At 38.6% G+C, this 12,258-nt stretch overlaps 1 protein-coding gene across 1 annotated transcript in view; it reads right to left on the reverse strand.

The window, feature by feature from the left end:
* LOC101856632 overlaps positions 1-12,023 on the reverse strand; it is a 17,396-nt gene extending 5,373 nt beyond the window's left edge. The window contains exons 1-5 of the mRNA XM_005112974.3: positions 11,881-12,023; positions 7,121-7,220; positions 4,583-4,740; positions 2,115-2,157; positions 397-444 (exon numbers count right to left, since the gene is read on the reverse strand). Coding sequence (XP_005113031.1) covers positions 397-444; positions 2,115-2,157; positions 4,583-4,740; positions 7,121-7,220; positions 11,881-11,946 — 415 coding nt within the window. The 5' untranslated portion in view covers positions 11,947-12,023. The remainder of the gene's footprint in view (positions 1-396; positions 445-2,114; positions 2,158-4,582; positions 4,741-7,120; positions 7,221-11,880) is intronic.
* Positions 12,024-12,258: the final 235 nt, after the last annotated feature.

Raw genomic sequence — 12,258 nt, forward strand, 5'->3', positions numbered from 1 at the left:
GCGGAGCGTGCTTTTGTATGGCGTGCGTTTAGGCGGAGACTACTGTACTGTGTAACATTTAGTTTCTGATGCCAACTGGGTAAGACAAAAATCACTGATGCAGTTTTAATTGACCAGTATGAGGAGTCCATGGGAAAATGGGAAATGTCACACACTGAAAATCGTGAGGTTATCTATTTTAAAACGCTTGTTGACTCATAACTGTATTTCTGTTCAACTGTTGGTTGATTGTTATTGTTAGATTTTCCATTCAACAAACATAATAGTAAACCATCAATCAAACAAAAATAGGAAGTTATGAATCCACAAGCTTTTAAAATTGACACCCTCACAATTTCCAGTTCGTGACTACGGCCTTCTTTCCGGGGAACTCCTCATATAAAAACCACAGCTTACATTCCTCGAGTTTGCCATATTCCTCAGGGAGAAAATGCCTTGGACGCTCTGAAAGTGATTCAAGGTGTTTGTTTGAAGTAAAGATAATTATATAATATAAATTGACATAACAGACAATTAGCGCTGGGAAAAAAAATTGTTATGCAGCAGAGGGAATAGTAGATTAGAAGATCCTACCTGTTGCTATCTTCAGCCATCCGCATTGGTGTCTTCATTATTACATTTTATTCTGCATCAAGTTGATCAAGTCGTACTTAAAAAATAAGAAAGTTTTGAGTTGAAAACACTTGCTATGACAAAATAGATTCACAATTCATCTATGGGCAAAGGTTGTAAGATACATGTAGTTGTTGCTGTTGTTATCGATCCAGCAACAGCTGGGCTCTCGCCCTCCTGTCCAATTCCTCCATGTAGTGAAAAGTGAAGGTTTGCTGCAGTTGCTGTAATGTTCCATAGAGTGTGTTGTCAATGTTCGGTCTCGGAGGGAGAGGGGTAAGATACATAGAACCTGCATACTTTTAGCACTGTTTTGGGGATTTTTTTTTCTTAGGATTTTAAAATCAATTCTGTCCTCTTTTCCAACCGCTCAACATAAATCATGTTTCTTCAGTGCCATCAGCAAAGATCATGAAATATATAATACATGATGGAAAGCTGGACCTGTTACTATCATTTTTTATTTATGATGTAAGGAGCATAGGCTGAGACACAATCTACGCTAAGCTCTCAAACACATGTTGCTTGCGTCCATTGTCACTGACAGGTAAAAAGTTCAAAGTTAGTGTCAAAATCAGCGAATAAGTTGACAGCCACTGTGTTTTTCCATGCCACAGGGGTTCTGCTCCTCAAAGTTAGGTTCACGATAGGATGATGATCTAATCTCCTCAGTGGTTAGAGACTGGTGGCATTTTCTTAACCAGAATTTTTCAAAGTGGGGAATATTTTCTGATGAGCTTTTGGAAGAAATGCATCAATCTTCACCAGGACTGTGTTAACAGTCAAGTTGAAAGATAGCTGAATGGTGTTACTTTGAAATGTGTAAGTTTTACTTCTATTTTTATGTGGATCCAAAAAATTGTTGATTCAATGATCAATTTCCCCTCACTTTTTTTACATAAAAACGGCATTATGATCATTAAATATGTTTGGTGCACCCATCAGTCAATGCAGAAACGACAGAGGTAAGAACGGTAATGTGGTCCCGAGGGTCAATTCGGCCCACCCAGTGAGGCAGAAGTGTTATTTCATGACCTAATCAGTCACACACACCACAATGATGCTGGCAGACAGCTTGGGTTCAATTTTTGTAACAGTGTCCCTTAACCAACATGTTTAATTAACAGCATAAAAAGCCTTTGTGTAAAAATCCTCCATTCAGAATTAAGAGCCTTGGGGACCACAGATGATTGAGTACACTACAGCAAAAACTTGGATTAAACTTCTGTGTTTAATGGGCCATTCAAACTTTGAAGAAGATCAGTAGGAAATAAAATCATTAACGGTACTTATCAATCTGCTAATAATGCTGTACAGGGAGTATTGTTTCATTTCAAGGACTCACTATAGTGTGACAATGAAAGAGAAAAAGAGATGTTCCCACAGATGTGGCGGCTTGCCAGTCAGTTGAGTCAGTCACACTTTATGAACACAAAAAAAAAGTGAAAAGAAGTCAACTCAAACAATAAGGAAATCAATAACCAGAACAGCCTCTTGCTTACCAGGATTACCAGGGTTGAGTTTATCCAAACAGAACCATGACATCTGAAATCATTTAGAGCTGAATATTATAGGATGAACCCATTATATTGTGTACTCGAGGAATGTTCTGAGCCCCTGTCCCAGGCTTTCTACTTTAACTCTACTAAAGAAGTTCAACATCCAACCTCATAACAATGCTATTCCGTCTAGCTATGAAAACAGGATTAAGGACATTAATGTCGTCAACACTGTAAAAAGATTATTAGATTGAAGAACTCACAAGGTCGAGAAAATGGGAATTTGGAACTTTTCAGAAAAAGCTTTACCTACTTAACAAATCAGCACCAAGTTAAATGATATTGTTAATAAACTACACAGAAACAATCACGTCATCTTGTTCCTTCTGAGGATTCACTATATATTTCAATAAACACAGAATTTGCAGGATAAAAAATAGTGTGTCACCCATGTGGCCGTCCAGAGGAGAATGTTGTAACTCATTTGTATGAGAGCTCAGGGACATAAGTATTCAGTTTCTTCCACAGAACCACAGCACCAACAGCACTTTATGATGAACAAGAACACACGCCTCTTTCTCTTTATACACCCACAACAATGTGTGAGCTGAAGAGTAACGATGAACAAAGTGCTTGATCAGGATCAACCATGTAAAAATTTAACCCTTATCTATTCAAGACAAGGCTGTCTGCTCACATTACATCATGTACCATCAACCTGTTAAAGTTAAGACTCAGAGATCGCGGGTTTTTTTGGTCAAGGTGTTCACTCTTTACTATAAAGTTAATAAGTCTTGAAAATGGCCAGTTCTGCCAGTTCAAGAGTACCAGATAAAAAAACAACAAATAACACACGTACATATAAACAAAGATGAAAGTTAAAAATACTTTTGTTAGTTTACATTTTATTGTTTTATTTCAAACTGAAAAGGAGAGCGCATATTTTTGTGACAATCATATCACATTGAGAAATATGAAGGTGAGGGCAGGACCTAAACTCCTGCACAACAGATCACATACGCTCCATCGTCTTCCAAGCCGTTATTTAAGACTCTTACACACATAAACAGAAGCAGAGTCACATTTACCTCAAACAAAACATGGTGTCCCTTTGGACTGTTACAGCAAAGGGCAATGAAACAGAACACTAAGACTTGCCCTCACAAAACAAATTGAATCACAGGCAAAACTACTTGAAAACTAGATGATCTTTGTGTCAAAACACAAATGTACAATAATATGCTGAAAAGCCAATTCAGAATCAGAAGTGTATAGATCTCTGTTGAAAGTTTATGTGCATTAACTCTTTATCTCCGGCAAGCCACTCCCAGCGGCTCGCAGTTGGAACCGTCTTGGGCACATTCCTTCATGTTGACTTCGACATCAAATTATTTTTTAGCAATTGCCGAAAACAGGACTCTTTTAGCAGGAGTTCATTCATTAGATGAAGAATTATCAAAATAGGTTTGCTTGTTTTGATTTAATGACCCATTTAATTACGTTTTTATTAATTTTAGATTAAGTACCGAAAAAGGCCCCGGCGTAGTGTGTTTACCCCCCTCGGTGATAAAAAGATAACTTTTAATACCGGTACTCAAAACGGGTAAAATTTGATAAGCCAGACCACTTGCTATAATCATCAGCCTCTTATAGAGTTGGCTAAAAACCGTCTTTTAAGTACACGTCTTAGCTCTTTTGGGACGTCAATTTCTCAGCACCGATACTCTTAGCTATAGATAATGATACTGCTTTATTCTGGGTAAAATATTGACATGTAAAAATACCCTTGGCAGTTTGCTCTTCTCATCATACAGAATAAATTTTAAACATATTCTCAAACTCAGTCATACTCTACTCAAGGTTACTAATATATTGTTCTATTTTATCAATTCACTTGTTCTTGGGATTGCTTTAAACAGCATCTTCATTATTACAGTGTATTAACATGCAAAAGATCTTGTTTGACAGCAAACTTTCTCATGTCAGATTATGTAATCGACTTTACCATAACATTTAATTATTGTCTGAGACAAAAACTGTTCAGAGAAGCAAAAAAACTCAATAAAAGAACATGCAAACCCAAAACTGCAATATGGGAAAACTCAAATCAAGTTCACAAGAAATGAACACGCGAAAGACAGTAGAGAGAGAGCTTATGACAACTTGATAGAACTTCAGGGATACTACAATTTTCAAAACAAAGGCAGTAATTAAGAGTATGTAAAACAATTTAGTGCACGGAGAGGGCCCTTACTATTGGTAATGTGATGCATTAACTTTTATTTATTTCAGGGTAGGGCACAACAATGATTCTGAGATGTTTCCATTGTACTCTTACTCTTACTGACAGTTGATAAAACGGATGCTTTTAACAGGCCAAGACTAATTTCACTTCAACCTCAATAAATTTACATACAACTGATTAATGGCAACAGTATAACACAAAATAAATTTCTCAAATGTTATGATGCCTTGTTACTGGAGGGTTGAGGGATGCGATCTTTCGCCATGCTTGATTCGATATCATAGAAACTGTAAGTGTTGTGGGCAAAGAATTGCTTCCCAGAAGAGTAGGTGTCTCCCTTCTCAGGTACTGTGGATTCAGCGGCTTTTTTCGGTTTTGCAGATGCTGAAAAAGAAAAACAACACAAAAGTACAGATCTTCAGATCTACACACAACAAAAATAAAGCAGAATGATTTTTTTCAAATTATCCATCACAACAAATCAAATCAGGTTAACTTTCATAATTTGCATTAAAATCCTTCATCCCTTAAGTGTTAACGGCAAATTAAGTCGACCGTAAGCTTAATTCTGAGGTGTTACGGCTGATTTAATTGGTTCTAATTTGAGTTGCTATTTTGGTTCGTTTATTCCATTTTTTGTACCATCAAACATTTCAACTCATTCAAAAATTAGTTATATTTCCTAGTTACATTAACATTCTTCTTTCTGAAAATGTATAAGTTTATTGCTTTTACTTGCTTGGTTTGTTTGTTCTGAAGCATTTTGAAAGAAAATATGGTGAAATCATATCATTTCCCCTAACACCACAGGCTTTTACTTAGCTATGTTGGATGTTGAAGACTCCCTTCCAGCCCATGAGAACCTATACTTCTCTTTTGAAACACTTTTTCATTGTCTTGCACATTAAATTCAACAGAAAGGTATTAAAAGAGTAAAGAATGAGAAGTAAACAAAGCACTTTGGTAGAGGCCTTAAGGAATTCATATGACAATAGAAATGATAAAGAGAGAGATTACAACTTTTTAAAAATACAGTAGCCTCCACCTAAAATCCCACTGCTTCCGATCCTGGTTTGCCTAAGATTCTATTATTTCATGAAAACAACAATTTTACTGCAAAAAAGTCACCCCTAAGAATCCTGCTCTGTCTGCTGGACTTCATTCGGATAAGATTTCCCATTTCAGATCATAAGTTCTGGAGCAAAAACCGAGGCAAACACAGCTGAAGTGGTCAACCAAGCAGCAAAAAATTGCAATCATTGTATTACCCATTTTTTCACAGATCATCCACTTGTGAATGTGAGCACATCTCCATTGTAAATCTTGATGAGGGGGTACAATGTTTGCCTCACACTGGATCGTGACGAAGTGTGAACTCATCGATGTGTATGTTTTCCCCAAACTTCGTAAATGTAATTAAGCACTCCTGCCTGAACTTACATCAAATGTTAGGCAGGTAGGGTAGTTTCTCTGACCATCTCCGCTCCCGAATTTGCTAGACAGACTGAATTTAATAATTGCTTGCCATAAATCATAAACCCACCCAAGAGTCACGTCACTTCATTTCAAAGTAAGGGGAGATCATTTTACATATAGTGGGTTTGACCCCCATTCACCCTAAATTCTCACCCTGATGAATAGGCTAAGATACCGTTCGCTTAAGACCCTGCATCTTCCTTGCTCCCAAGCACCGGGGTCTTAGGTGGAGACTACTGTACACGAAAACTTCAGAATGACAACAGTTCGGTATGCATTATGGTGAACTACAATTTTATACGGATTAGAAAAAAAAACTTTTGACACGATATATAGTTATATCATTCAACTTCTTTACAACGCATCCATAAAACAGACATCTGTAGTCTAGCATTTAATAGCTACCACCAGACTTGTAATAGTGTGACTGTGGATTGGCTGGTTAGAGGCTCAGCTCAATCTGACATTTTGTTTTTGGGAAAGGCAACGTTTACATAAATTTTCCCATTTTGGCTCAGTCCTATTGGAGATAGATGTTAATTCAGAGGCCCTGTCTCTTATATAACTTCAGTGTTGCAATGGGTGTTAAACCTATACTTCATTTTTCCTCCCATATATAAGAGCCAACAACGCATTTTTACTATCAACTTATCAGAGCATACAGGTCATGCATCTCCTCCTTGAAAATCAATGAAAATGCAGTCAAGAGAATGCAGCCAATCTCAGATTATATCTGTGAAGAGTGCATCATTTTCTGTGAGTCTTTTTCCTGTTTAATGAATATCTTTCCCATGCCTATGGATCATGTCTTTAGTCAGATTTAAGGTATGAGGAGCTGCATTATCCCAGTAGAGAATAATAATGACTTTGCTTTGACATTCAGGTCTCAATCTGTCCATCGCTTTGTTGAGACCTATCAAACTGACACAACAATCCCCTGGCTGCTCATACAATGTTATGAACCAACTTTTTTAAAATTTTACTAATCATATTTCTGACAAACAGAGCAAAGAATTCATGAAAATTTCAAAACAGAATAACCATGACTAAAAAAAAAGCTGTTGTTTTCTTCGTTTATTTTTTTTACTCCAAAGCGCTTTTCTGGAAAAATTATTTCAGATTTTATAATTTTGTGTTTGGGTGAAGTAATCATAAGGCAGTATAGTTAATATGATGAATTGGAAAGATTGGTAGTCCAGTCCCATTACCGTACTAATTTAAAGCAACAACTCACTGAAATCTACACAGAAAAAATTACCACAGGCAAACAAAGTACTATACTACGTACCTTTAGGGGCAGCAGGTTTGCTCTTTGAAGTATCTTTGGGAGCTGATGAGCTGTAACTGTAAGAACTTGATTTAAATACTGAATCCACAGCCGGTGCACCCTAAAACAGAGACAGAGAAATATGAGACACACTGTACCTCTACCAATTAAGATTAAAATATCACAGGGAAATCGCTACCTCAGAATTACAAAGTTCTATCTGACATTTTTTGTCATTTAGAATTGTTAGGAACATGACATCAGAAACCAAATATTGTCCATTCTATAAAAATTGTAAGATAATTTGGAGTCGTTATCAAGATATTCTCAGAATTACATTGTCCTATCTGAATACTGGAAGACCTTTTCAGAATTACATTGTCCTATCTGCAAGTGAAGAATTGTGTCACTACACGCTTTAATCAGGCGCTCGTCAGTGTTGGGTCCTGTAAATGTAAAGTTATTGCTATCCTCCTAAATTTTGTTTATTTATCTTGTTTTTGGTGAAAAAAATATGCATCTCTATCTTGAATAGGGGTCAAGATATTTGCGACTGAAGAAAGTAGGGGTTATCTGCTGTTAGAGGTAAAACTAAAGAGAAAATGACAGCCAAAGTTCAGTGGCCTTTCAAGCTTGAGAGTCCCTGTAAATTGAAAATTTATAATATATGTCATCATCATCAGTGCCTTTCACCCCTGGCAGGGAAAGGCAACATACAAGCTCCTTCCATTTATCTCTGTCCTGGGCCATCCTTCTTAGCTCGTTCCAAGTGAGCTTCATCTCTCTCATGTTCCTTCCCACACATCTCCTCCATGTTTCCTGTGGCCTACCCCTGCTTCGTGCTCCCTGTGGGTTCCATTGCCGTGACTGTCTTGTGATGTTTCCGCTGGGCTTTCTGAAGGTGTATCCCATCCAATGCCACCTTCTTAGTCCTATTTCTACTTCTATATCCTTTTTCCTGTCCTTTCCGACAGCTCTTCATTTCTTATTCTATCCTGCCATTTAATTCTTAGGATACTCCTCATACCTATCTGTTTATGAAAGTCTGGACTTTATTCAGCACTGTCTTTGTTGTCTTCCAAGTTTCACAGCTGTAGAGGAGCACAGACTTGACATTCAAAATAAAGAGTCGAATCTTGGTGTGCAGTGAGATGTTGCTTGCTTTCCAGACTTTTGATAATTGCTCGAATGCTGACCTTGCCTTGGCGGTTCTTGCTTTTACATCTGGCTCAGTTCCACCTTTACCATCAATGACACTTCCAAGATAGGTAAAGGAGTCCACTTCTTGTAGGGAAGTGTCTTCCACTGTAACCACAGGACTTGAAACTTTTCCCAGCTTCACTACTTTCGACTTACCCGGATGAAAACGTAGGCAAACACTCCTTGATAGGATAAGTTCCTTGGTCTATATTATATATACATAGTTCAAATAAAAATATTCAAACATTTCATAAACTAATAAATTGCACGGGATACAGTTAATAATATGTGTACAGCAGATAAAAATGAACAGGAAAAGAGATAAATTTTACATTATCGGAGCATGAGACTGGCATGAGAGCGACGATATATAATGCAGCGCTAAAACAATTGTGATTTATACTGAGTGCTAGACACAAGATCTGGGGTGGCTGGCATTTTGCTACACGAACGAATTCGGTTGATTAACCTGGCGCTTCTGGCCCGAGGGGATTTCTGCGCATGTTCCGCGTTCTGGCCTGTGAGGATTTCTCTCTCTCTCTCTTTCTTACTCCCCCCTCTCTCTCTTTCTCTCTCTACCCACAGACAAAATCGCTCGCTTTCAACTCGGTGCTGGAACGTTTGTTTACACTCGTATCACGGGCTGTCACGCGCTAAGACAAGGTCACGTCCAAATCTCGCTCAGAAGTGAGATAAGGCAATTGAAACATCTTGATATAAGAGGATCTTCGATAACATCACAACGCTGCATATTGATATTTTTAGTAACTTTGTCACCGGTATTCCGACGAATAATAATAAAGGGTAATAGGTGTAGTCAACTCGCAAGGGAAACCCCGGAGAAAGTTGCATTTGAAAATAGCAAAAGTTGCAAAAAGCTACAAGAAAAATTAGGAAAAGTTGCACTGAATGCAAAAGTTACGCATGCAAGCTGCGGGTTGCAAGTGCGAATTCCCCTGAGGACAGAAAAGTAGATGGCGGAACTACGTCATCTATATTTGGGCCAATCACAGAGGTGTGCTAGATGCTTTCTAGCTTCATGTCGCTCGGAAGGCCGCGAGGCTGTGTTTATGTAACCTAGTACTAGATCTAGGTGACCGGTTCCGGGTGGGATATATATATATAATATATACACTTCAGGTAGAGAGACAATGGAAAGCAAGAGAACACCAGGAAATACGAAAGAAGCCCAACCAATTACTAAACCCTATCTTTTACATAGCCCACTCAAAAATCCCTTCTTTATTGCGTAGGTTGGAGTGGTCGCTCGTTACGGAAGTCCTTCCGAAACTTAACTAGACTAGATCTAGATCTGTACAACTTTTAAACCCAGTGCTGTTCTGTGTGTGTTTGTGCTATAGCACACCTGAGGGGGGTGAGAATGGCGAGACACACGGTGACATCGTGTAGAATTAGATCTAGATTCTAGACCTAGAAGTAAATCCATAAATCAGTCAGTAGATCTAATCTAGAGCCTAGATATATATCTAGATCTAGAATCTAGATCTAAAATCTAGAATCTAGTATCAATATATATCTTATCCAGTAATCTAGTTGACAGTGAGGCGATTTTGTAGTTTCGTTCGTTAAAGTCAACAGTAGGGGGGTTTCAGGGGGGGCTTGATCTAATAATTTATAAAACGAAGTGTATACAGACCCGGTAACCGGGATCAAAGTCACGAAGTATACAGACCCGGAAGGGGAACTCTTTTGTGATTTCGGAAAGTTTCAGCACCCAGACCCGGTAGTGTGTGTGTGTGTGTGTGTGTGTGTGTGTGTGTGTGTGTGTGTGAGAGAGAGAGAGAGAGAGAGAGAGCAGGGGGAAGTACTAGCAAAATATATGACTTGCCCCAGTTGGCAGGAGGGAACGGGAGAAAGATAGAGTGGGAAATAGGTGGGGAGAAAGAAAGACAGAGACATACAAAGAAAAAGAGAATGCGAGCGATACACAGAGACATACAAAGAAAAAGAGAATGCGAGTGATACACAGAGACGGGAGAGGGGGAAAGAGAGAGAGAGAGAGAGAGAGGGAGAGAGAGAGAGAGAGAGAGAGAGAGAGAGAGAGAGAGAGAGAGAGAGAGAGAGAGAGAGAGAGAGAGAGAGAGAGAGAGAGAGAGAGCAGGGGGAAGTACTAGCAAAATATATGACTTGCCCCAGTTGGCAGGAGGGAACGGGAGAAAGATAGAGTGGGAAATAGGTGGGGAGAAAGAAAGACAGAGACATACAAAGAAAAAGAGAATGCGAGCGATACACAGAGACATACAAAGAAAAAGAGAATGCGAGCGATACACAGAGACGGGAGAGGGGGAAAGAGAGAGAGAGAGAGGGAGAGAGAGAGAGAGAGAGAGAGAGAGAGAGAGAGAGAGAGAGAGAGAGAGAGAGAGAGAGAGAGAGAGAGAGAGAGACATTGTTTTTTTCTTCAAATTGCCCACAGACAAAATTGTACGCTTTTAATAGGCTACAGTTGTAATGGAACATTCGTTCACGGCACAGAATTCTACAATTTTTCTGGTATCACAGTGTAGAATTCTGTGGTTTAGGGTGAACGCAAAATTTGTTGGCCTAGATCTAGGCTATAACGGTGAACGCGCACCGGGTGAGAATAGCCAAAAGACTCGCCTACACTATTCTCACCCCGGGTGAGAATAGAGGTGGCCTTTAATGTTTTGCAGAGTTAGGTTGCATCCCTGCTCTTTGTGTGTAGCCTAATTCAAACAGTATTTGGTCTTCAAGACTTCTGGATTTCTTCTCTGTATGTAAACAAATGGATCGTGGACTTTAACGAGCGGAACTACAAGATCACCAACAGTGACATGTGAGTCTGTGTGTGTGGATGAATTCAAGTCTAGTCTAAATAGATGGGGCCCACATTCTTAAGTTGTACCCAGAATTTTAAATAAAAGAATAAACAGACATAGATATCTATATAGATTCTAGATCTAGATCTAGATCTAGATCTAGGTAAATTTTTACTTTCACTCCCGCACACAGATGCACTGTTTCAGGGGTCAAACTGCTGTACTGTTTGCTGCAGATCACACATATGATAAAGCCACTAAAACTGTCGCAAATCAATTATTTTCAAGACAATTTCAAATTTAACTGTAAAATATCAAATTATGGGTGTAAAAACAGGGGGGCATGCCCCCCTGTAACCCCCCAGATTTTTTTACCCCAGTGGGGCAGGTCCCCCATGGAACCCCCCGATTGGTCCAAAGCATGTCTATCTCGGTTAAAAACAATCAAATATTTAAAAAACTATTAATTTGCGACGGAAATGAAGTTCATATTCGTGTTCAGCGCATCAATATTTAGTAGAAAATAGACAACTGGTAGCTGAGTGTGAGATGGGAGGGAAAGTAAAAAAATACCTAGATCTATACCAAGATTACATACAGGTATTTTTAAATCTAAAAGTGTAAACATTGACATTCAAGAACAAGGTTTGTCATTGAACTTTTTGAACTTGCCAGGACGAAAGAGAGAGAGCCAGTGAGAAGCGCAGCACAGAAACATGGAGACAATGACAAATTCTTGGTTTAAAACACTCATACTCATATACTGAAAACACTATAACGTACAGGAGTCGATCTTCGAATAGAAGAAGAAAGGCTTCTGTTGCACACTCTGAGAAATGGAAGAGACATGGTTTAATTGTAACGGGCGGCCTGTTGACTGAACTGTTGTGTTGATGGTGAGTAAAGTTCCTGATTTTTTTAAAGGTAAAAACCAGCCATCGAATTCGCCGAGCAATTTTTCAATATTATTGTTATTATGGCATTGAATCGTGCTAAATTCTGCCGATGAATTTTTTTTCAAGATGCTAGATCCTGTAATCACCTACTGCCTCTAAGCATTTAGCTTACACAATAAAACAGGCATGGAAAAAGATTGCTACTGCTATTGTCTAAGGATGGACAATTTAACAGCCACATATCCTTTTTACAAGCTGTACCTGG

The sequence above is a fragment of the Aplysia californica genome, unplaced genomic scaffold (genome assembly GCF_000002075.1).
Source record: "Aplysia californica isolate F4 #8 unplaced genomic scaffold, AplCal3.0 scaffold01516, whole genome shotgun sequence".
Classification (NCBI taxonomy): domain Eukaryota; kingdom Metazoa; phylum Mollusca; class Gastropoda; order Aplysiida; family Aplysiidae; genus Aplysia; species Aplysia californica.